The 23,812-nt window shown below is 38.9% G+C and overlaps 4 protein-coding genes across 5 annotated transcripts; 1 reads left to right on the top strand and 3 right to left on the bottom strand.

Moving 5' to 3' along the window:
- Positions 1 to 2,107: 2,107 nt before the first annotated feature.
- On the top strand, positions 2,108 to 4,860 carry LOC125292632 (gamma-crystallin M2-like). Its single transcript, XM_048240031.1, has 3 exons — positions 2,108 to 2,185; positions 2,307 to 2,549; positions 4,555 to 4,860. Exons 1-3 carry the CDS (start codon positions 2,177 to 2,179, stop codon positions 4,828 to 4,830), a joined length of 528 nt encoding a protein of 175 aa, XP_048095988.1. The 5' UTR covers positions 2,108 to 2,176; the 3' UTR covers positions 4,831 to 4,860.
- Positions 4,861 to 12,376: 7,516 nt separating this feature from the next.
- On the bottom strand, positions 12,377 to 13,326 carry LOC125292046 (gamma-crystallin M1-like). 2 transcript variants are annotated; one of them, XM_048239133.1, is made up of 3 exons: positions 13,286 to 13,326; positions 12,857 to 13,108; positions 12,377 to 12,730 (listed from the first exon to the last, which is right to left on the bottom strand). In XM_048239133.1, exons 1-3 carry the CDS (start codon positions 13,292 to 13,294, stop codon positions 12,455 to 12,457), a joined length of 537 nt encoding a protein of 178 aa, XP_048095090.1. In that variant the 5' UTR covers positions 13,295 to 13,326; the 3' UTR covers positions 12,377 to 12,454. The 2 variants fall into 2 exon arrangements, with proteins under 2 accessions (XP_048095090.1, XP_048095089.1); XM_048239132.1 differs by lacking the exon at positions 13,286 to 13,326 and having other exon boundaries at positions 12,857 to 13,126.
- Positions 13,327 to 15,886: 2,560 nt separating this feature from the next.
- LOC125292601 (gamma-crystallin M2-like) lies at positions 15,887 to 16,767 on the bottom strand. The gene is made up of 3 exons (XM_048239983.1): positions 16,747 to 16,767; positions 16,362 to 16,604; positions 15,887 to 16,210 (listed from the first exon to the last, which is right to left on the bottom strand). Exons 1-3 carry the CDS (start codon positions 16,753 to 16,755, stop codon positions 15,938 to 15,940), a joined length of 525 nt encoding a protein of 174 aa, XP_048095940.1. The 5' UTR covers positions 16,756 to 16,767; the 3' UTR covers positions 15,887 to 15,937.
- A 4,262-nt stretch (positions 16,768 to 21,029) lies between these two features.
- LOC125292312 (gamma-crystallin S-1-like) lies at positions 21,030 to 23,022 on the bottom strand. Its single transcript, XM_048239528.1, has 3 exons — positions 23,004 to 23,022; positions 22,587 to 22,829; positions 21,030 to 22,056 (listed from the first exon to the last, which is right to left on the bottom strand). Exons 1-3 carry the CDS (start codon positions 23,010 to 23,012, stop codon positions 21,784 to 21,786), a joined length of 525 nt encoding a protein of 174 aa, XP_048095485.1. The 5' UTR covers positions 23,013 to 23,022; the 3' UTR covers positions 21,030 to 21,783.
- Between the last annotated feature and the right edge of the window lie 790 nt (positions 23,023 to 23,812).

The raw sequence follows: 23,812 nt of genomic DNA, 5'->3' as shown, positions 1-23,812 counted from the left end.
ATATATATAAACTGAAACTGGACGGGCCATAATAACCTCTGACTAGTTTAGGCTACTTATTGTTAAATTGCAATGTGCTTCTGATTCTGATACCGTGGTGGTATTAATTAAACCGTGGGGGGCCGCCATGCTGAAATAAACGTAGAGGAAACACTGCACTGCTATGCAGACGACACACAGCTCTATCTGTCCTTTCCACCTGATGACCCCTTGGTTTCAGCACAGATCTCGGATTGCCTCTCAGACATAGCTACATGTGACTCCCTGTCTGTTTCACCTACCAGGACTGCAAGAAATCTAGGAGTTCTCGACAACCAACTAACCTTCTCAGATCATGTTGCCTCAGTCGCCCGGTCATGCCGTTTCACACTACAACATACGGAAAATCGGGACTTACTTGACTCAAGATGCTACCCAACTTCTGGTTCTGGCAATAGTCATCTCACGACTCGACTACTGCAACGCCCTCCTGACACGTCTCCCAGCATGCGCAGTGAAACCCCTTCAGATGATTCAGAACGCGGTGGCGCACCTGGTCTACAACCAACCCAAAAGGGCACGCTACCCTGCTGCTCATCCAGCTACACTGGCTACCTATGGCGGCCCGCATCAAATTCAAGGCTCTAACGCTTGCCTACAAAGTAGTCTCCGGTTCTGCTCCCGCCTACTTGAATGCCCTCATACAGACATACGCTACCTCTAGACCGGCTGGCGCCCTCAGACGAACGACGCCTAGCTCTACCACCGGTATGCTCAGGCCAATCCAAACTTTTCTCATCTGTTGTTCCTCGTTGGTGGAACACACTGCCAGTTCCTACAAGGGCAGGGACATCCCTCTCCATTTTCAAAAAACTCCTGAAGACCCAGCTCTTTAGAGAACATCTCCTCTCATAGCACCACTTACAACAAGTCTTGCTGATCCTAGCACTTACCAGCCGTCGAACGTTGAACTGACACGTAACTGTTAAAAACAGCACTGATGCACTTATTCTTACTGTACTCTACTGTTTTTAAATTGTCCTAAATTGTTGAGAATTGCTTTAAAACTTAAACTGTTTACCATGTTGTTAGTCGCTTTGGTTAAAAATGCATCAGCCAAATGTAATGTAATGTACTTGCACTTTACTTTTAAAACTAGTAGAAAATGTATTAAAAAATCCTCTGTTGAATGAAAGTAACTGTATGTTAAATATCTAAACTTTTTCTTGTAACCGTCTTTATGTGGCTCTTCTGAGATTTAAAAAAATACATTTGGTAAAAGTGGCTCTCCAGGCAAAAAAGGTTCCCGACCCCTGTCCTAGGCGCTACGGTTCTCGAGATATTCACAGAAAACTGTGTCCGGCCATCTACAGGCCAGTTGGTGTACAGTCACTAAATTCACATAATGGGTTACACATGAGTGGTTAGAAAAAAAATCTGGAAGAAAAAGAAACTGACTAAACCTTCGCTGCGCGGCGGTCATAATAATTGCTATTATTCAGGCTACCAGCATCTGCATGACCCATAAGTCCTAAACACACAGGGCAAATTAAGTGGAAGGATTGTTTCAAGCATGACCTTTGTGCCACCACCACTCACTTAGGACCACCAGAGGGCAAATGGCAAAGCCAGCCAGTCACATATTACAGTATGGTCACTCACTCTCTTGGCACGGGGTCAGTTCACTGAGCAATGGAGCAGTGTGCTGGACTTGATCCAAATCCAGAGAACCAAAACAATACGGAAAACACCAGGCAAGAGGACCCAGAGTTTCAGCTTTCTCTATTATTGAATAGCGGCATAACTATCAGTTTCAAAGTATGATTAAAACTGATGTGACAAATATAATGATTGGATAAGAACTAAATTATTAAATTATGTTTTGACTCCCTTTGATAAATTTATAATTGAGAGTTTTCCCAACCACCTACCTAAAGTTTTATGGGTGCAGTAACATTAAAAAGTCTTAATCAAATACATCCGTGTAATGAAGTGACAGTTTGTTGAAATGACAATAAGGTGACTAGCACTGAGAAGGAACATAAATACCTTTTGTAATTTGGCATCGACGCATTCTTTTCAAAACAGCTGACATCTCAACTTAATTGACTAAACAAACAATGTCTGTTTTCCTACAGGATATAAAAGGCCTCTCTACTCACCTCACTGTTTCAGAGACCTCATTTTTAAAAACACAATGGGAAAGGTAAGGCCTTCATGTGTGTGCTTTTCTATACATGTTCCTTTCATTTGTTGCAGGGAGTACACAGAACAATGGCACCCCGGGAGTGTGTCTACTATTCAACGGCTTCCATCTTTTTTTCTAGATAATCTTCTATGAAGACAGGAATTTCCAAGGGCGCTCCTATGAGGGCAACAGTGACTGCACTGACCTTCACTCCCATTTCAACCGCTGCAACTCCATTCACGTGGAAAGCGGAAACTGGATGGTCTATGAGCGCCCCAACTACATGGGTTACCAGTACTTCCTGCGCAGGGGTGAATATCCGGATTATCAACGCTGGATGGGCTTTAATGATTGTGTTAGGTCCTGTTGTACGATCCCTCAAGTGAGCTGAATATATATATATATATATTATTATTATTTTTTTTATTTTTTTCGTATCATTTTGATTTACAGAGAAAGAGCAACCCTTGTTGGCCATATGTTTCACTAAAGGCCACGCCACAACACTTTGAACACAGCGAGCCAGTGATAGGTCAATGGATTTAACTGAGGAAATGGACAAATGGAATTATATTTAACAAATCTATCACATTAGGCACCAACTTTTATCACAAAATGAAATATGGACTTGGATGTTTTTAAACACTACTGAAAGTGGAGATGGAAATGTCCTCGCTCTACTGAATGTAGGTTGCATCACTGGCTCAAACGGAAAACACAAGGTGCCAATACAGCTAAAAATCTTGGTTGTATTGTTTTAAATACACAGTAATACTGTGAGTAGGCCTTTTCCCATATACTTTTCAATCATATGAGATGCTGTCAGGTCTGCAAGATATTTTTCACATGATGTTCTAGCGTACTCTGAAAAATGTACTGGGAAAAGCAGGCTGATTTTGTAGCTTTTTTCAATTGAGTATAGTTTTCTTTTGTCCTGCACCTGCCAGAAGGTGGGATGTGCACACAATAACTGTTTTCTGATTTTGTGGGTGAGCCTTTATTTTGAAATTGAAATTTACATACAATTGGTTTCGTACTATGGTCATTACAGGCAGGGAAAGGAACAGTCAACTTTGAAAAGCTTGGTAGATCCCCTTGTCGCATCGACATATCTTCTTTTGAAGCCAACAAGAGCCTGTGACATGTCTCCTCAGAGTTTCAGGATTCAGGATTATAGATGCAAAGGTTTAGAACAAATGGGTAACACTTTACTTGACAGTATCAACATAAGAGTGACATGACACTGTCATGTAAGTTTCAGCAATATAGGCGCGCTCACTCACGTACTTACCACGAGGGGCGGTGGTAGTGTAGCGGTTAAGGAACTGGGCTAGCGTGCAGTAGTCTAGTCTGAAAGTTGTCTGTTCAATTCCCGGCTTCCACCGTTGTGCCCTTGAGCAAGGCACTTAACCCCATGTTGCTCCGGGGACAATGTAATAGTTGACATATGTAAGTCGCTTTGGCTAAAAATGCGTCAGCCAAATGTAATGTAATGTACTTATTGAAGTACTTTGGGTGCGAGTTAAAAATGTCAATCTAGAAGTGGAGGAAAACCGTACTCTCTTGTATGTTACTTTTTAAAAGGATTTATTGCACCATGCCCTTGACTACAGACACGTTCGTAGGAGTCGATTGCCGAAATTCACAATTTCGTCGCTGTTTTAAAAAAAAAAAAAACATAGTCCAGTCCATACAACTTCATTTCAATTTCAAAAGAAATACTGGACTATATAATATATATTTTTTTTAAACGGCGACGAAATTGTGAATTTCCAGGGCGTGTTACTCCCATACTTGGCAATTGACTCCTACGGACTTTCCCCTAAAGATGACAGCAAAGATGGCAACATTTCCGGAAAGGTACTGGCTTGATGAAATTCATTCTGGACTCTCTATCCGACCATAATGTTGTTTGGAACTGTAAAAGAGGTATAAAAATAGCGTTTTGTAGCGGCGAAATAATATGCCCTTCTCACTTCCACGCTAACGAGTTTTGACTAAAAACGGTAAAATCAAACTTTCTCAAAACACATCCGAATGACATGATTTTGATGTCAACTCAACGTGTGTACTCCCAATCATCCGTAAATTGCTCTAAAGTGCATTTTACTCCGGATAATTCCTTTAAGATAAAAAACTTGCATATTAAGCTAAAAAACCTGCATAGTGTGCCTTTAAGACATGTTCATGACAGTGTCATGTCACTCTTATGTTGATACTGTCAAGTAAAGTGTAACTGAAAAAATATAATTTCAAGCTGTCACAGTTGACCCAACATCTAAACCTTAATCTATAAATTAATCTATACATCTATAAAACAAAAGGCTACTATGTTTTATTCTGACAAGAAGTCAGAATTAATTTTTCTCCTTCTCGTACACTTACAGCACCAGGGATCCCACCGAATGAAAGTTTATGAACGCTCCGACTCTGGTGGTCAGACGATGGAGTTCACAGATGACTGCCCATCCCTGTATGATCGTTTCCACAATAGCGACATACATTCGTGCAATGTCATAGATGGGTACTGGCTCTTTTATGAGCATCCCAACTACAGGGGTCGCCAGTATCTGTTGCGGCCTGGAGAGTACAGAAGATTCAGTGACTGGGGTGCCATGAACCCTAGGATTGGTTCCATGAAACGCATTTCTTACTCTAATTGAGTAGCAAAATAAAAGAAACAGCCAAACTAATGGTGTATCGTGTCATTATTTTGCCACTCAGCATGGTTTTTAGGTAAAGGTTTTACTGAAAACAGGTAATATTTCTTGGTCAGTTTTGTGATATCCATACTACTGTCACCACAATTTTACAGAATTACACAATATTCTCCACAGAAGAGTCAGTTTAAATACAGTCGTTTTGTATAATTAACAGTGGTATTAATTTCTCCATCCATCCACCTCTTGTTCAGTATACTGCTGAGAGTCCTTATGTAACACTACTCCTGCCACCTATGAAAGTCATACGATAGGTCAATTAGCTATAGCATATTGGCTGCAATAATAAGGTTTGTTTTAATTTGTGAACAGCAGGCCGCCATTCCAATTGCCCCTTTCTCCCCTCTATCTCTGTGACATTAAACTCTACAGTGCAACCGGAAAGTTTTCACACCCTTTCAAGTTTTCAACATTTTGTTATGTTTCAGATTAATCTTAAAATGGATTCAATTCATATTTTTTTGACCAATCTACCAATCTACACACAATGCTCCAACAATCCACAAAAAAGCAGGTGTTCAGAGTGTTTTGTACATTTATAAAAAAATAAAAGACTGAAATATTCCATTTACATACAGTAAGTAGCCTACATAGGCGGAGTTTGACATTCGAGCCAGGGGGGGCAGACAAAAAAAAAATAATTGTAGCAGCTGAGACCTGGCCTACCACTTGGGGAACACAGCATGAGCACATAGGTAGAAAACAAACATGCTAAATAATGAAAATATAATTACATTGTAACAATTTAACAATTCGTCCTCATGAAATTCAATGCAGCACGGTTGTCTTGAAACGCAATAGACAGGGCAGGGGTGTCACCTAGCAGTTGAAAACATTCGGGGCTTAGCCCATAGAGTTGCTGCTCACTTTTGATAAATTAATCCACCGCCTCTAGCCTCATTTGCGCAACATTGATTGAATATTTTGTACAATCATATTTTGTCAATTAAAGAATGTAATGACCTGTTGCCATCTTGACACTTCTGTTTGCTATTAAAAACGAACTATATAGCCTAGTGTAACGGATGCCAGCTAGCTTAGCTGTGCTTGTGAAACGTTGGTAAACCTCCGCCTCAAGAGTGCTGCTGGCATGCGAGCCACCTAGCAGAGTGGAGTTTTAAATAACAAGATGCATCGGTTCATGCATGCTTAGCTTAAAGGTGCCATGTGTAAGAATTGAGGTAAAAATGTCCAAAAAATGAGCTACACGCATCAAAAGAATGAGAAGAAATAAGGGCGATGATGTCATTAAAAAAATGACAAGGTATAGTGCTGCAGAGATATCAACCTGAATTAGCATGCTAAATTACTAGCCACAGCCCGACAGGTGTCATAATTCCAGTTTCGGCCATGGGAGGCGGTATGCGGGCAACATAACCGCCAGCCAAAATGCAATACACATGTCTTGGTTATTACTCTAGGGTAGACCAACTAGCTTTCTGGAGGTTTACTGCCCCAATCTTTTATGGAATGTGGAGTATGAATTGATTTTTTGGCGGACATTACACATGGCACCTTTAAGGAGAACGAGTCATTGAAAACTCAAATTCGATTCTACAAAGGCAAAGTAAGTAAACTCCAAACTGTAGGCTATTGAGTGCAGGGCAGACTTAAATCATAGCGAGAACTCCAAGAATCAAAGGAAGTGTTCACCTACAGTCTGATGCCTCTCCAAAAGCAGAAACGAAGCACAATCACGCCATTATGTTAAGACATGTTAAGAATGACACGAAAAAAAGCGATCAGTAGGCCTAGATGCACTAAAAGGGTCATCTAGCCAGGCCTACGCGCGTCACATTCACCAGCCAGTTCCAAACAGGTGAACAAAGCTTTGCCACTTTGCTGTTTAAACAAAGTGGAATAAAAAGTCCAAATGTACACACAACGCAAAATCAATTAGTAAGCTGACAGGACATTTATATACATGGCATTTAGGCAACTGTGGTGGATTTCTATGACTTAAAGGATGCATGTATGTTTTTTATAAACTTTGATATTACTGCAATTATTATGAGACTTCAAGGCCTGTACACATCTTAAGCAGACCAGACCAGGTGTCAAAGAGTGGGGTGAATGAGTGCACAGTGACACTGGGCCTAGACGGTCAAGAGCTTAGAGGATGAGGTAATGGTAACTGGAAAAAAACAGAATCAGACAGTTTTGCATATAATTTTTATGCATGATATGACAAGGGGTCCCACCAATATCAGTAACCTTGGTGGATGCTGATAGGCCAACAGGTGTCTTTCGAGGGTGGCGAGAAGGCCCAACTTCAAGGTTAAGGAGTATAAAAGATAGGCCGCAGCCATTTTGATTTTAGATCTCATCGGGGGCCACCATCTGATGACATCTCACCTCACCCTATTGCTTGACACCTGGTCTGAACATTTTTAGACTGAATTATCACTGCAATACGGTGAATAAAGATTCAGCAGTCTTCAGAGATCTCCTGTCTATTCTGTCTCCTTCGGACGCTTTGTCCCAGAGTGCTAATTAGGAATAGTCAAGTGATAAATTGCTAGTGGATTCGAAAGTGGACTAGTTTTTCCACGACACAACCTTTATTGCAACGTTGGCACGACAAGATGTCCATACTAGTGCAACAGTAATTTTCGCGTCCTGCATGCCTCGTCAGGTTGTAATGTCACTTTCAATGTGAAGGATCGCAAGAGAAGAAAACCTGGCTGCTCCCATCATCCACCGCAGCCCGTTCCTTATATTGTTGTTTTGTGTTATTTAATTTTTTTTAATATCTGGCTATGCCAGACGTATTTCACTAATTTTTGAAACAATGCAATTATCCGTTTCCACCAGGGGGTGCAGTGCTCCCCCTGCCCCCCCACTAACTCCACGTATGAGTAAGTATTCAGACCCTTTGTTATGATGCTTGCATTTAGGCACAGATGGACTCCAATCAAGTTGTAGAAGCATCTCAAGGACCAATGATAGAAGCAGGATGCACCATAGCTCAATTGCAAGCGTCATAACACCAACACTTTTTTTGTGGAGTGTTGGATTATTGTGTGTAGATTAATGAGGGAAAAAATGAATTGAATCCATTTTAAGATGAGTCTGAAACATAACAAAATGTGGTCTGAAAGGGTCACTTACAGTTGTCACATGTATGTTTCATAAGTACCCACTTATGGACACTAGATGCATGATGCATGGTTCATTGCAGTGAACAGTTCTGTACAATCATGCTCTGAACGTCAGTTCTGAGGTTTATTCAAGGGGACCACCTGGTGGCAAGGATTTGCATCATTAGTGGGTAAATTAAAAAACTGAAAGCTTTAAATGGCAGATATTTTGGGCTGAATATTTTGCAATGGGCAATTTCAGCCAGAGAAAAGATTTACTGAAAATGTTACTTAATTTACACCTTGGTGTCGGGATAACAGTCTGCTGCTCGATGTAACAAAAATCAAGGAGCTGGTAGTGGATTACAGACGGCTGCGGGGAGAAGAACGTGCACCCATTCACATCAGGAGTGCAGCTGTGGATAGAGTCAAAACAAAAGCTTCAGATTCCTGGATATAAACATCAGTGAGGATCTGAGCTGGACACTGATTGGTCACAAGGACAGCTAGACAGCAGATCTTCTTTCTGCACCGTCTGCGGAAATTTGGTATGGACTGCAAAATATTGCATAATACCAAAACTTTTACCGCTGTACAATAGAGAGCATTCTGACTGGTGGCATAACAACATGGTATAGTAACAGCACTGCCCAGGATCGAAAATCGCTACAAAGAGTTCAGATCAGATCAGCACAGCGCATTACAAGGACTGAGTTACCATCCATCCAGGACCTCTACAGCCAGCGCTGCAGAAGAAAGGCCAAGTGTATGAACCCAGTCATTCCAGCCACTGTCTTTTCACCCTCCTGCCTTATTTATGAGTACATGATAATAAACTTGAACTTAATTGATTATTCAGCTTGTCATTGATTTCATACAGCTCACTCCACAAAACACAGGGGCTACCAAATCACACACACACACAATTTGCACAATTAGGCTATGACAAAAATACAAGGAAATTATGATAGATTATGATATTGCTTCGTATGTTGATATGTTGCTTATCGGATCATAAATGGCCACAGCAAAAAAGAGGAAGAAGGACTGAAGAATTTGTAATATTAGTTGAAATTTGGTATCAAAGAATTTGTTGGTATTTGTTGGTGCCCGCACCAAAGGCTTGCGGGTTGGCTAGGTATGTTGCTGATATGATCAAAAACGGCCACAGCAATGAAGAGCATCAACTGAAGAATTTGTAGGTATACGTTGGTATTAGTGGGTGCTTGTATCAAGGCTATCAAAAATCCCATGATATCCAAGTTAACTACAGTAATCAAGGGCTTGTGGTTTGTCTGGTTATGCTGCTGATCAGATCATAATAGGCAACGAAGAGGAACAACCAAAGAATTTGTTGGTAGAGAATCCATCATAAGTGTTGAGGGGGGTGGGTCTGGGACACCAGATACCACTGCTATGGAGGAGCGGAGGTTATGGGCCTAATTCAATGAAACACCGGCTCAGCCCTGCACTCTAACCAGCAACTCGCAGCACCTCGGATTGGGAGTTGAGCATGCTGGCAATCGAGTTAAAACCCCAGGTGCTAGCTCTCTCACTAACATAGATCTCTTAAGGCATCGGGAGGTTTTACCTAACATAGGCCTACATACTGCACAGCTATGTACCAGCTGGCTACCAGTACACTCATCCCCCTAAACCTCACTCCCAATCTGGGTCATGGCACCAATGTTGTGTTTACCCTGCAGCTCAGTGCTGCACTCGCCCTGAGACTGTAGCGTGCTAGCAATCCAGCTAAAACCCCAGGGTGAGAGCACTCTCATTAGCACGTCTCTTAAGGGATTGGGAGGGAAGATTTAACTAACATAGCCTATATAGACTACTGCACAGCTATGTACCAGCTGGCAACAGTCACTTATTTTTGGTTGTTAATTGGCTATGTGAAATCCCCTACCTAGGAATTTAAAGGGGAACTATGCATTTTTTAAGCTTAATTTACCTTAACTGAACAGCTTCGGAGTCATTGAAATGGTTATATGATTTTTTATGGGTTGAATGGTGGCCGCCCTGCTTCCCCCTGGCGCCTGTGAGTGGAAAAACCACCCTTGCAACTTTGGGCCGGCGGGCCGATGGCCTCAGAGACAGAAAGTCTCGCAGCCTCACGATGTAACAAATTGCTTTACGGCACTACACACACAAACGCCAGGCACCGGCTACAACAAGGTAGCGAAAAGAAGCAGAAAGCGAGTAAACCGTTGTCAGAGGAACTGAGAAAGAGGAAACGGCAGACTAACAGATTGAGGAGTGTCGTAAAATATATACTCTGAAGCTGTAGGGGGAGCTCTGCAGGGAAACCTGCGAGCAAAAAAAAAGAGAGAACAGTGAAGAAATTGTCAAAACTGCATAGTTTCTCTTTAACATCTCTCCAATGTGTATTTGAAAGACTTTTTTTCTAATGAAATTAAATAATTTTTGCCTCAAACATGTGTTTGATTTCTCACAACAAAATAAAGATAATCACTGCATACATTTTTTGATAATTGAAAGCCTTAAAGGGATATGCCACCATTTAGAGAAATACGCTCATTTGCCATTTTGTGTCTGGTGTCCCTTAAAGTATATATTTTTGGAATGCTTGCAGTGTGTAGATGATATTTCAGCTATAATAAGCTGTATTCCACCCTTCTGTGTGCTTGGACTTACAATTGAGCTAGTCACTTTTAAACGTGATGCTAGCAGGCGAGATGCTTATATTATCACATCGATTTGTGTTTTCTGTAGGCTAGGCTACTGTGTGACATTGGTTTACACTACAGCAAAAAAACAACAACCTACTGGTTTATGACATCAGCCGCTACATCGTTTGATGTACCAGTTTAAAGGACTAGTATGTATTAAATAATGGAAAATAAACTGTACCATTCCAAAAATTATCACCATATGTTGTCAGAGAGTAAGGAAACACGATGAATTGAAGTAATGGCTTATTTGACAACATTACTCTAACCTGTAAAACCCTGTAAAACCCATGAAAAAAATGAGGGGCGGAATCTCTTGGAATTTTCGTTTATGTTTTGAACGATTAATTCTAGAATAGCGTATTAATAATGGGCTAGCACGTCCTCCTATTTGGGTTGCCAAATTAGCAAAGGCCAACTGTCAACAGCTGTCAGTTGTAGTCATGAACGCCTACAAGAGGCAGGCAAATTTCCAAAATTAAAACAAGAAACAAATTAAGTGGACATCGGAGGAGCTTCCTGAGATGGTGACGTCTTCGTCAAACGAAGAATATCAAGTCTGACACAGAGCTGGCCATATTTCTCTACAACAGGTAGCCTATGCTAAACTTCATCTGCATCGCTAACTTCAGCTAAATATGTTAAGTTGGTTAGAGAGGTATTTTTTGTTTTCACTGTTTAGATAATGTGATGCTGGGTCATGGTTGGAGAAACGTTAAAGCAGCTGCAGGTCAACTAACGTTATAAGTCTTCATTACATCTGGCAACCCAGAAGAGGCTCGCGTCTGGTAGTCTTGTGAACGTTCACCAGTGTTTTGATTTTGGCCTACAGAACGTTCGGTAACAATCCTACAAATCGCACCTTTACGTTTAATTTCACTGCTAGTTACACCCCTGCTGGAAGTCATAAGTCAATGAACTTTTTCCAGACCCACTCCCGAAAGACCTCTAAAGTTCACCTACAAAAAGCAACTAAAGCTGCCATCTTTGCCCATATAAGGAGATCCGGGTGTTAATTGAAGCTAACTACCTATGGCAAGTTACATTGTAAGTTAGCTCTGGAGTAGCAAAGATCAAAGAGTGCCGTTCATGTACCAAAGATCACAGTATCCACTTGAAGGCAGAGGACAAAACTGTGTAGAGCAAACGTCTGCATTTATGATTTCTTCAACCCCGCAAGAGTTTAACAGGTGTGATAATTCATTTTCCCATAGAAAAAATCTCAACTATGAAACTATGGTGAGCTGGCAAAATGTTCTGGTGCACATGAGACACTTTCTGGTGTGCATGCGGCACTTTCTTGTGTAAGTTCCTGGTGTGCACCATGACACTGATGCCTTGAGTTTCTGGTGTGTAGAATTTGATGGTCATTTTTTTCGCCCATAGTTAGCAGAACAAATGGTTATAAAAAGAAATACACGGACAAGGAGTCCAGGAGTCCAATTTGTCTAACTCCTCTCTTGAGTCTTCACTAAAATAAAGATATAATTTTTGTTTCAATTGGATATCTTTTAGTGGACTCTTCATATTTTGGGTTATTGTCTCTCTCTTGTTTATTCTATGTTATTTAGTAGAAGGCATTTTACTTATCTTATACTGATGTGCCCTCTAATGCCTATGTTTGGGAAATGCTAAATGCTTTGAAAGGCTGTGAAAATAAAGAGCACATGCATTTGTTCAAACCAGACCTACATTAAACCACAACTCCAAGTATTTCTTGAATTATTTTCTTAAATTTATTTTGCGACTTTTTTTACACATTTTTTATAAATGAGTCATTGTAAACAGAAATTAACACATGTCAGTGATGCGCCTCATGCTCTGGAACCTCATGTTGCTCATTCCCATCTCCCTGAAGCTTCTGTACTCGCCAGGCCTCATGTACATCATTCTGCCTCTGAAGTGGGGCTGCTCATACATGAGCCAGTGGCCATCCATAACATTGCAGGACTGGCAGTCAGACATACGGTAGCGGTCCATGATGGAGTCACAGTCATCCATCAGCTCCATCATCTGACCACCGAAGCTCTCCCTCTCGTAAATCCTCATTCTGAATTGTCCTCTGTGCTGTAAAAGTAATAAAACCATTTGAACATTAAATTGCTGTATTTTTTATCAGTGTATGTTACTATGCATATACCAGCAGATGCCCTACCACTTTAATTTTGAATGGAATAGATTTTGGTTACTTACATGGGGGACCATACGGCAGGACCTGATGGTATCGAAATTCATGTTAGAGCCCATCATACGCTGCATATCAGAGTACTCGCCCCTCCTCAGGTAGACCTGGTTACCCATGAAGTTGGGGCGCTCATAGATCATGAAGCAGCCGCTCTCCACCCTGCAGGAATGGCAGCGACTGAGGTAAGAGGACATGTCGGAACAGTCACTCATGCACTCATAGGAGCGCCCCTGGAAGTTCTTGTCCTCGTAAAACACGATCTGCAACAGAGAGAACATGCACAACATGACTAATTTGAACACATTTGTGAATTACAAACCCTAACAGACTTGTATATTAGTAAAAAGTACAAATGCACCTAAACAGTACAACTGGATATATTCTGAAAACCATTTTTTCTTGAAAAAATAATCAATGACTAATCTGAAGATGTGTACCTTGCCCATGTTGATGGTTTAGAGAGCTTCAGTTTTGGTGTACTAACCCTGTGTTTGAGCTCTGTTTTTATACAAAAACCAGGGGGCCAACTTGTGTTGTTATTCAAATGTCAAAAGCTGATGAATTAGCAGTATGGCCATCTGCTGAATGGACCCAATGGTGGACCCAAGGAGAACAATGGTCGGCATCCATGCATTTCTGGCAGCGTTTATGTCCATTGTCAATGACAATATAAGCAGAACTATTATTCTGTGTTGTCAGAATGTTCTCTCCCACTGATTAGTCATCTCTGCCGCAAAGGCTACTTAGTGGGAACCAATACCATTTGCAAGGACGAGGTATGTGTCGTCAAATGGTCTTCATGGCGTTTTATTAGGTTTTCTTACTGACACCAAAGTAAAACTCTGTACTGCATTCCCCTGCTCTTTAGGTGGCCATAACAGAGACATGTATTTAACAACAAAAATATTTGTTGCCGCAAATCATCACAAAAAGCTCCTATGATATCATATCTGTGAGGTTTAGCACAAGTTTATAACAAGGAGTTTATACACAGGGCTGTTCACAGAGGACACTGTTCATTTGTTCAATTTATTTACATTTAACAGTTTTGTGTAGTTATGACCTACTTTAGTTTCAGCATTGACAGGATATATGATATGCACATGTACTTTCAAGGACTACATTATTTAACAGTTCAATCAAACAATAAAGTACTCATATAAAAGTAACATGATGTAAGAATTTACCCCTTGGCATTCATTTTCAACATCTCAAAATCAAAAAAGGGTGCACTCCAAAAACGTTCTTTTTAATATTTCCTTTAGTAGCGACAGAGATTTCAAACAAAATGTTTCAGCCTTTAGGCTTCATCAATTTTCAACATTAAAATATATATATACAGTATATCTTCTTCAGTGTTATTTTTCAATGTGCAGGATTTCAGGCCAGGTGTGTCAGGTTGTCCGAAGCGCTAGGAGAGGAGGTATTCTTGGAAGAGTTAGGAAGAGTTAGTTTTTTGAAGACAGAGAGGGACTTCCCTGTCCGCCCTGCTTGATGTTCGTTCCACTCCATTTTCCAGCATATCCACAAGCAATATCCCTATAGTATGAGTCAGAATGCATCAAAATGAGTTTGAATCCTTGATTTTAAGGTTAAAATCACATAGGGTTTCATTGTAATTGTGGTGAGACATTCAGCAGAGGTTTCTTGGACTTGGCTTGACTCGTAATGGATCAACACAGAGGCACCACTGGGGTGATTCTAAGGGCCCAGCACTGACTGTGGGCCCCCAGAGATGTAAATGAAGACCACAAAGTCTGAATCTCAAAAATATTTATTTTAGTGTGTATAGCTGATGCACATCTGCACATCATAAGGATGTGCACTTCTGTTGGATTCTCATAATATTTGACAGCCATTTGCTGTTAAAAGTTCTCAAAAACGGATGGATCATGTCAAGCTATTTCAAATGCACAGCATACTTTGCTATATTCAAAAAACAACTTATTGAGGTCTTTACTAACCTGTAAATAGCTTGATGCTTAAGAATGATATCAGTAGGTGGGTTTACATGGACAGTTTTTTTAGTCATTCCAATGAAACTATTCCTAATGAAAAGTTTTATTCCGACAGGTGCTTAGAAACGCTCGAGAACCTTTGATCGGAATAGCTGTTGTTGCTTTGCTTTGCTACAGCAGGCCACCCGATTGACCGTATACATGGCTGTTTAATCGGAATAAGAACGGAATACATCACCCCTTTCATTCTGATTACAATTTTAATCGGATCGGCAGTTTTATTCCGATCAAGGTGTTATATGTGTCATTTTTATTCCAATTGAGTCTTTATTCTGATAAATCGGATTAAAAGTGTCCATATAAACCCACCTACTGTTTTATAAAAACAAGCTGAGAGAATTATATAAAGCTACAGGCTATCTTGTACCGAAAGACTTCAAACACAGAATTAAAATGTCCTTACTGATGATTATGATTATCATAATCACTAATTGATTATATTAACGATTATTAAGTACGCAGGATATCAGAGAAAGGTTCTTGAATTAAAAGTGATGGAAAAAGACTAAACATTAAATAAACTCAAAATAACAACAAAGACAGCCTTCATTGAAGGGTCCTACTGAACAACTTTCTGAGGCATTTAACTTTAGAGGCAATGTTTTCTTAGTGTTGATAAAGTTTTAAAGTGTTGATAACTTTACTCTTTAATATCAGGCATTAAACATTTAATGCTGCGACTGGTCTTGATGTATCATGTGTTTGAGTAATAGGCCGATTGTATTAATTCGGGAACCATTTTAATTTTCTACTTTGAAATCTACATTGTGTTAAAATGATGTTCATTAGGTGTATTTTTTGTATAATTCTCTTTGATTACTATTTTTTCACAAATCAAATATCCTGGACAGATAAACTAAATACACATACATAATGGTCTTTATCTAAACTAACAGATATATAATGTATATGAAACAGTGAAGGGAATTTTTACTTAATAAAGTACTCATAGTGAAACATAATAAAAAATGTTAATGACTTTAGATTACTGTTTCATAAAAGAGAGATCCATGCATAATGAAAAATTCAAGGACATTTAATTTATTTACAGTACAAGCAGGTAAAGAATGGCTAAAAGTCAGTGACCCTTCTGAAAGAGCCAACAATGGCGCTGGTAGCACACCAGTCACGGTGTCTTCTGTACTCCCCTGGCTTCACGAAGTACTGTCTGCCCCTGAAGTTTGGGTACTCGTAAAAGATCCAGTAGCCGTTCATCACGTTGCAAGAGTAGACATGGCGGTGGTGGAAGCGGTCAGACACGCAGGGACAGTCGTCCATGAACTCCATCATGTGACCGCCGAAGTCAGCCTTCTCATAGATACGCATCCTGTAGGAGCCACGGTACTGTTGACATATGATACGACAGAGCGGCAGTTACTGGAATTGCACAGATGATACTAGAATTACACTGTCAGTCAGTCAGTCCGTGAACAGCAGGAGATGCCAATAGATATGCTGTTTTGCATACAGAGCAAAACTGTGCACAAGTCCTTACCATGGGAATGACTTTGCAAGATCGGATACAGTTACTGAAGCCCATCCACCTCTGATAATCTGGGTAGTCCCCCCTCCTTATGAAGTATTGGTGGCCCATGTAGTTGGGGCGTTCATATATCATGAAGCAGCCGCTATCCACCTTGATGGAGTTGCAGCGGCTGAAGTACGAGTGCAGGTCTGTGCAGTCATTACTGCACTCATAACTACGACCTTGGAAGTTCCTGTCCTCGTAAAAGATAATCTGCAAAAGTCCAGCAAATCGGGAGATGAGTACACATTCCAGAGTAAGAATAAAATCTTAGAGATAATGACAAAGGGGTGCAATTGGTTACGGTCTGCAGTATTTTGTAAATGGCTCTACGGGGGGGTACAAATAAACCTACCTTACCCATGGTCTCCGTTGGAGAGATTCCACATGTTTTCCAACCTTTTTATACCACCACTTGACAAACAAAGCATTGTTATTCAAATGAACACATAGTTATAAGTCAGGGTACAGCCACATGTTGACCTTTTTGTTAGACTACAATATTGGTTCAGAAATATGGACTTGTATTTGAAAAAGGATAAATAATTACTGGTTTGGTGTTTTGACATGCATGGACAAAGGAAAGGACTAGTATAGTATCCACATGTCCACGGGACAATGGCAACAGAACAATATAGAACATCCTTTTAGCATTAATAACGTTAGGTAACAGAGAGAACAGCCTTTCACCCTCACCTCTCATCTGCATCTCATCTCCAGCCCACTTCATGTAAATCAGCTCACCTTCAAAATAGGCTCTACTATAGTCTGGGAGGTCTTCAGAGGTGGAAATCCATATTTTATGAAAATTGTTTTCACTGTTTCTCAGGACTACTAGAACAATAACTGATGTGCAATTATAGATATGGTTCTATGCAAGGTTTGTGAGAGTAGCCTACACATTTTTTGTGATTTTCTAATTATCTAATAATGTGTAAACTGCATGCGACAGAAACTGTACATCGTTTTTTGTGATTGTAGCGCCAAAAATAGATTAGAAGTCAAAAATCCCTTGTTAGAAGCAAAAATGTTCATGCTCTCAGGCCTACTGAGTTCTTTTTGTGCGGTCCATTTTCATGCCCCTGCTGTCTCCTCTGAGAGACTATGGAAGAGTTTTGCCATGTAGGCTTGTTATGAGCAATGGGATTGTTTTTTTCATGAACTCGCTTATAACTATGACAGCGGCTACTGGGCCAAATGCTAGTAAAATCATGTCCTTACTAAGGCTTTGGCTAAGCGCCTGGCCCTGAAATGAAAGTTGATGTTTGAACATGTGCTGGGAAAATAACCAGCTTCAGATAATGTTGTGCTGTGCTAGTTAGGGAGCCTAATGATACAGATGCTGTAGACTGATCGTTTTCATTTGGGTTCATTTGGGACCCTACCATATGTCAGGGATGTTCTGTAGGCATGGTCTTGCATTCTAGTGTTAGCTGTACTATGTCCTATCACAGAATTTATAACTTGCTGCATCTCAAAACATTTGAATATCATGGATTTATTTTTTCCCCATAATTTAGTTTAAGTAATAAGTGAAACTTGTATTATCTAGATCCATTACATATAAAGTGAAATATTTCAAACCATTTTTATTTTGTTTTAATCTTGATTATTCTAATCTAGATGATTACGGTATACAGTTTATGGAAATCAAAAATCCAGTATTTCAAAATATTAGAATAAAGTCTTAGTCTGACCAGGGCAATGGACTTTTCCATGATATTCTACTTTTTTTAGATTTACCCGTACTGTAGTTCTTATTCTTTTCTTCCACCATGTAACAGTAAAGTAAACCATGTACATAAATAATCTATAAATCAAAAATAGTGCAAATGTCTGTTTTTCTCTGAACTGTAAAGCTCCTGGAAATTTAAAAGACAAAGAACAAGACTCTTCCCCACTGTGTACCAAGTCAAATCAAGTCAAGTCAAGTTTATTTATATAGCACATTTCATACACAGAGGTCATTCAATGTGCTTTACATAAACAAAAACAAACAATAATAACAAATAAAAGCATAGAAAGGCAATATAGTCAAAGAATAGTTAAAAGGTAAAGATCATAATAAAAAGAAAACATAAAGCACAATGTAGAATAATTTAAAAATAAAGAATAATTAGTAAGCAAAAACAAAGGCAAAAGTTGTAAAAAAAGTAATAAAAGACAAGGTAGAATAATTATCAAGGCAGATTCAGAATTTGTAACTCGGCACAGTTAGCAGAAAGCATCTGAGAACAGTTTGGTCTTAAGTCTAGATTTAAAACTGGCTACAGTTGGGGCCTTTTTGATGTCATCCGAAAGTTGGTTCCACAGATGAGCTAAAAGCTGCTTCACCATGTTTAGTTCTAACAGTAGGTTTTACTAGCAGGTTTTTCACCTGGGACCTGAGAGGGTGAGAAGGTGTGTACTGCTGAAACATGTCTGACAGGTATTTAGGTCCTGCTCCATTTACTGATTTATAAACAAGCAATAGTGCTTTAAAGTCAATTCTGTGACTTACTGGAAGCCAGTGCAAGGACTTAAGAATTGGAGTAATGTGGTCAGTTCTTTTAGTTTTTGTTAGAATCCTAGCTGCTGCATTTTGTATTACCTGAAGCTGTTATAGTTTTTTTTAGGAAGGCCTGTGAACAGTCCATTGCAGTAATCAACCCTGCTGGAGATAAATGCATGAATGAGTTTTTCTAAGTCATATTTTGACATCAGCCCTCTGAGTTTGGCAATATTTTTGAGGTGGTAAAAAGCTGATTTAGTTATCGCTTTCATGTGGCTGTTGAAATTTAGATCACTGTCAATTAATGCACCACAATTTTTAACTGTATCCTTTGCCTTCAACCCTTTTGTGTCAAGGAGAGTGGCAACCCTAAGTCTTTCTTCCTTTTTACCAAATATAATTACTTCAGTTTTTTCTTTGTTCAGCTGAAGAAAATTTTGAGACATCTAGGTGTTGATTTGTTCTATACACTGAGACATAGACTCAAGAGGACCATAGTCGTTTGGTGAAAGAGCTAAGTAAATTTGTGTGTCATCTGCATAGCTATGATATGAAATCAAATTATTTTGGATGATTTGTCCAAGTGGGAGCATATAGAGGTTGAATAATAGTGGCCCCAAGATCGACCCCTGGGGAACACCACAGGTCAAGGACGTTGGTGTTGAGGTACAGTTTCCGATGGCAACAAAGAAGCTCCTTTCTTGTAGATATAATTTTAGCCAGCTGATAACTATGCCTGTAAATCCAACCCAGTGTTCTAGTCTGTGTAGTAAAATATTTTGATCAACAGTGTCAAATGCTGCACTAAGGTCCAGTACCAAACCACACTGCATTGTATAAGTAAAATCATATGCTTTTCTAGTAGTGTTTTCTATTGTTATCTCAAGGGGCCTTATATTTATATTTGGAAGTGAACAGATGTCCCTCACTTGCAGGATAAGAGTGAACTGATTAAGCAATGTACTTCAGTTGTGTATATTGAACAGTAGGCTACTAGGATAATTAGGCCAAGGTCGTAGCCATAGAGTCAACATTGTGAGTGGGGGGTGGGGGGTGAGCAAATGTCCTAATTTGAAAAAAATGGCAGCCACAGTCAACATATTCTTAAAGGGATCACATATTAATCTATACTATAATTTAAAATACAACTAAGGGTCAGTGTTGTTGATACAAGGCTGTAGGCCCTACTGTTGTCCTAACTCCTAATTAGGACCATAACTTACTATTTTAAGTTTAGCCCACATATTATTGAGTTGAAAACCAAAGTTGAAACACTGTCAAGTTGAAATTCTTCAAAAAACAGTGAAATAGGTTGACTTTTTAAAATAAAAAGTAAAGTCAGACAATTGTTTCACCTGTTTTACCACAATTGTATAGCCTTGCATCTAAATTAAGTATTAATATTGATATGATATTACAACATTAAATGTCCCATCAACAATTGATTTACATTGTTCAGTTTAGTTTTTGATTACATCTGTAAGTCATTATTTTGGACAGGAGTGAGTGATAGGCTATTATAGTATAACAATGTATGTCCCCCTCAAAGTATATTATGATTACGGTCATGAATTAGGCTTAGAGTTAACATTAGCTACATTTTGTGATTACATTTACATTACATTTAACAAACATTTACATTTTTTTTTATATTTGGAATTGATTGCCCTTATCTTGTTCAGGAGGAGCCCATATGGTTGATTGACAGCCATCATTTACACCACTTTCATTTTTAGATTGTCCTCAATTTCATGTGCAGTTCTAGCTTATTTTACCCACTTATCACTTGCAAGTGACCACTTAGCGACTCCAGCTTACCTTTTCTCCACTTAATTTGGTATCCAGTGAGAAAAGTTTGACAGTACTGGCACCTGGGCTAGCAGTGCCTCATGAAACAAATGACAAAAGAAAAACAGATGTTTGATTGACTTTGATTATGTTTGTGACTGAAATCATTTCTGAGCAATGATAGGATGCTGACAAGGTCAAAGCGCATATAAAACTTGCTTGAAAGTATACTAACTATGGACTATATATTGCAAAGTATATGTAAAATGTGAGCTAAAATTCTTTGGACCCATGTGAATAGAATAGGAATTGAGTTGATCTGAAAATGTAATGTGATAAATCAATAAACAGTAAGAAGGTGGTTTTATCAACACTTTATTTGCTTTAAAACCAGTCAAACTTCATATTGTCATAAATTACCTGATGCTATTTATTAGGTTGTAAAATTAAATTGATTCCATTCTTTAATTTCCTTTTTACATTGTGTAACATGTTGATATGTTAAAGCCTAAACTTAATCAAGCCAAGTCACCAAACTATTTCAAAGTTGGGACTCTTTTAAACTTTTGAGCCACTCTGGACTGTGGTATCCTGCAGTAACATTACAATTTACACAAACGTTTTCTACTATTCTAAATGATGTTTTGGAAATTGATAACAAAACTATGCCCCAATATGACAACACAAAGTATATTTTCAGAGTCCTGTGTCAGACAAATAGTAATCTGTTAACAGTTAACAGTTAATTAACTGGTAAAAATGTAAATACACAAACATGTAATACTATATGAGCAGATCCTGTGCATCCAGGATGAACCAAAGGTGGTCAACATAACAACCCCAGTACAAAAAATGAACATGGAAATAGCTAAGAAGCTAGAAAAAAAAGAAAGTGCTTCGCCATTAATAAAAATTCTTCCCTCATCCATTTGTTTTGTAGAAATGACAGGCAGCTATCAAATATTGTTATTGTTACCCATTGCCTTTAAAGAATATTTCTCTGTTTTCCTGAGGTACGAGTTGTAGTCCATGTGTAAAATATGTCCATAAACTTCCAACAGAATTGTAAAAAAATTAGTATGATGGTTATTTTTATCCAAATTGTTATTATTTTCAGTATTCCACAATGCGCTTGATGGAGCCCACTCGAGCAGTAACTCCTCCCCATTCACTGAATCTTGAGTATTCTCTAGGCATCAACAGATAAATCCTGCCCTTGTAGTTGGGCTGGTCGTAAAAAAGCCAGTTGCCTTCCTTCACCTTGCAGGAGAAAATGTCATTGGTGCGGAAGCTGTCCAAGACATTCGGGCAACTGTCTGTGAGATCCATCATCTGACCACCAAACTCAAGTCTCTCATAGATGGAGAGTTTGAAGGAGTCGTTCAACTAATTTGAAGTAAACAAATGAAAGTTTCACATTTCAAGTAATGGATGACAAACAGTATTTCATCATATTTAAACTCATACACCTGTGTGTCTTCTCTATCAACCTCATAAGAGTCTAAAACAAAAAGTGCTTTGGGTTTACAGCTTTACAAATCATCACTATGATGTCACTAAAAGTGCAGTAAGGCATTCAAGGCTTTTAACTCTTGTTTACTTGGTAGATAAATACAGTAGATAGATACTGTAGATACTTTATTGATCCCCAAGGGGAAATTCAAGTTTCACTGTAACTAGCTGTACCTCATTCATACAAGGCCAAGAACAGATTTTCGACTTGGAATTAACATGTCCAACTGCACTTTTGAGAAAAATGAATTGAAAATCCAGAATTAAATAACCACATACAGTATAATATAATACTAATATTTTGTACCACATTGTATTACTTCCTATTCTTTGTTGCCAAAAAAGAATCAAATCATGTTAATTTTTGTTTGACGAGACGATAATGTTGAGCAATGTTTGCTTACCTGAGGAATCACACGACAGGAACATATACAGTCGTTAGTGGCCATCCACCTCTGAAACTCTGGGTATTGTCCTGGGCTCACAAAGTACTGGTGGCCCGTGTAATTGGCACCTTCATATATCATGAAGCAGCCGCTCTCCACCTTGATAGAGTTGCATCGGCGGAAATGAGACTGCAGGTCTGTGCAGTCACTGCTGCAGTCATAGTAGCAACCACCAAAGTTTTTTTCTTCAAAGAAACTTATCTAAAATTAAATTACATGAATTTCCTTGAATTACTGAAAATGGCAAGAAGCTTTAAAAACATAATTACTTTATCTTAAGGTATGTGTGTAATAATCAAATGATGGTGTAACATTTTGTTAATAACAATAACCCACTCTACACAGTGCTAGAGCTTACTCAGCTGTGCACGTTACCTTTCCCATTATCGCTGGATTTGAGTGTCCCTTTGTATATCCCTGTTCAGCGTTTTGAACATGGTATATATGGTAGGCCTGAAATGCAGACTCTGCATGTGCCATTCATATGATAATTTCTAGGACTTTTCTCTATTGCATAACTGTGAAGCAACTTTTGTAAAAAAAAAACAGTATAAAACTAAATTTAAAGAGGACATAATTAATAACCTATCAAACATCATGAAAAGCATTTAATTCACCATAATAGGCCTACCAGCGCAAAGCATAGAGACGCATATAATGAACAGTGTCCTACCCTTCACAAAGAACTGGTCAAACTATTTTTATTTCATACAGAGACTATGCCAACACAAACAAATAGTTTATGAAATTATCAAATATATGTATTATGTTCTGGGTGCCATCTACAAATAGATCATGAAGATCATCAAAATATCATTAATATATCATCAAGATATTAGGGACATATTGGTTTACATCTACCTGCCATCCTACCTATCCACCTACAAATGCATCAACCTAAATGTGACATTCAGCCTACAATCTATCTAACCATAGCCATCTATACATATCTAATATACACATATTGCATGTAAAGCTTACAGGGACAGTTGTTCTATCATAATAGGTCTTTATTCTGTAATTTGTGTATGTATAACAAACACTACAAAATGTGGGGCATAGGGAAAATTCTACAACAAACGTTGCAGAAAGATTTTTTTATTAGTTTATTATTTTTATAATTTCGGATTTAATTTGGCTTTCTACTCTTAGACACCACACTAGCCACAAACCTGTGGTTTAAT

This window comes from Alosa alosa, chromosome 3, assembly GCF_017589495.1.
Source record: "Alosa alosa isolate M-15738 ecotype Scorff River chromosome 3, AALO_Geno_1.1, whole genome shotgun sequence".
Classification (NCBI taxonomy): domain Eukaryota; kingdom Metazoa; phylum Chordata; class Actinopteri; order Clupeiformes; family Clupeidae; genus Alosa; species Alosa alosa.
The sequence above is the reverse complement of the archived record's forward strand: the minus strand, read 5'-3'. Positions and strand labels throughout refer to the sequence as shown.

Coding starts and splice junctions, on each gene's coding strand:
- LOC125292601 (XM_048239983.1), bottom strand. Junction 16,211..16,361: donor CTTGCAAAGTCATTCCCATG/GTAAGGACTTGT, acceptor ATATGTCAACAG/TACCGTGGCTCCTACAGGAT.
- LOC125292312 (XM_048239528.1), bottom strand. Junction 22,057..22,586: donor CCTGTCGTGTGATTCCTCAG/GTAAGCAAACAT, acceptor ACTTCAAATTAG/TTGAACGACTCCTTCAAACT.
- LOC125292046 (XM_048239132.1), bottom strand. CDS start 13,126: ATGTTCTCTCTGTTGCAGATCGTGTTTTACGAGGACAAGAACTTCCAG. Junction 12,731..12,856: donor CCTGCCGTATGGTCCCCCAT/GTAAGTAACCAA, acceptor TTACTTTTACAG/CACAGAGGACAATTCAGAAT.
- LOC125292632 (XM_048240031.1), top strand. Junction 2,550..4,554: donor CCTGTTGTACGATCCCTCAA/GTGAGCTGAATA, acceptor GTACACTTACAG/CACCAGGGATCCCACCGAAT.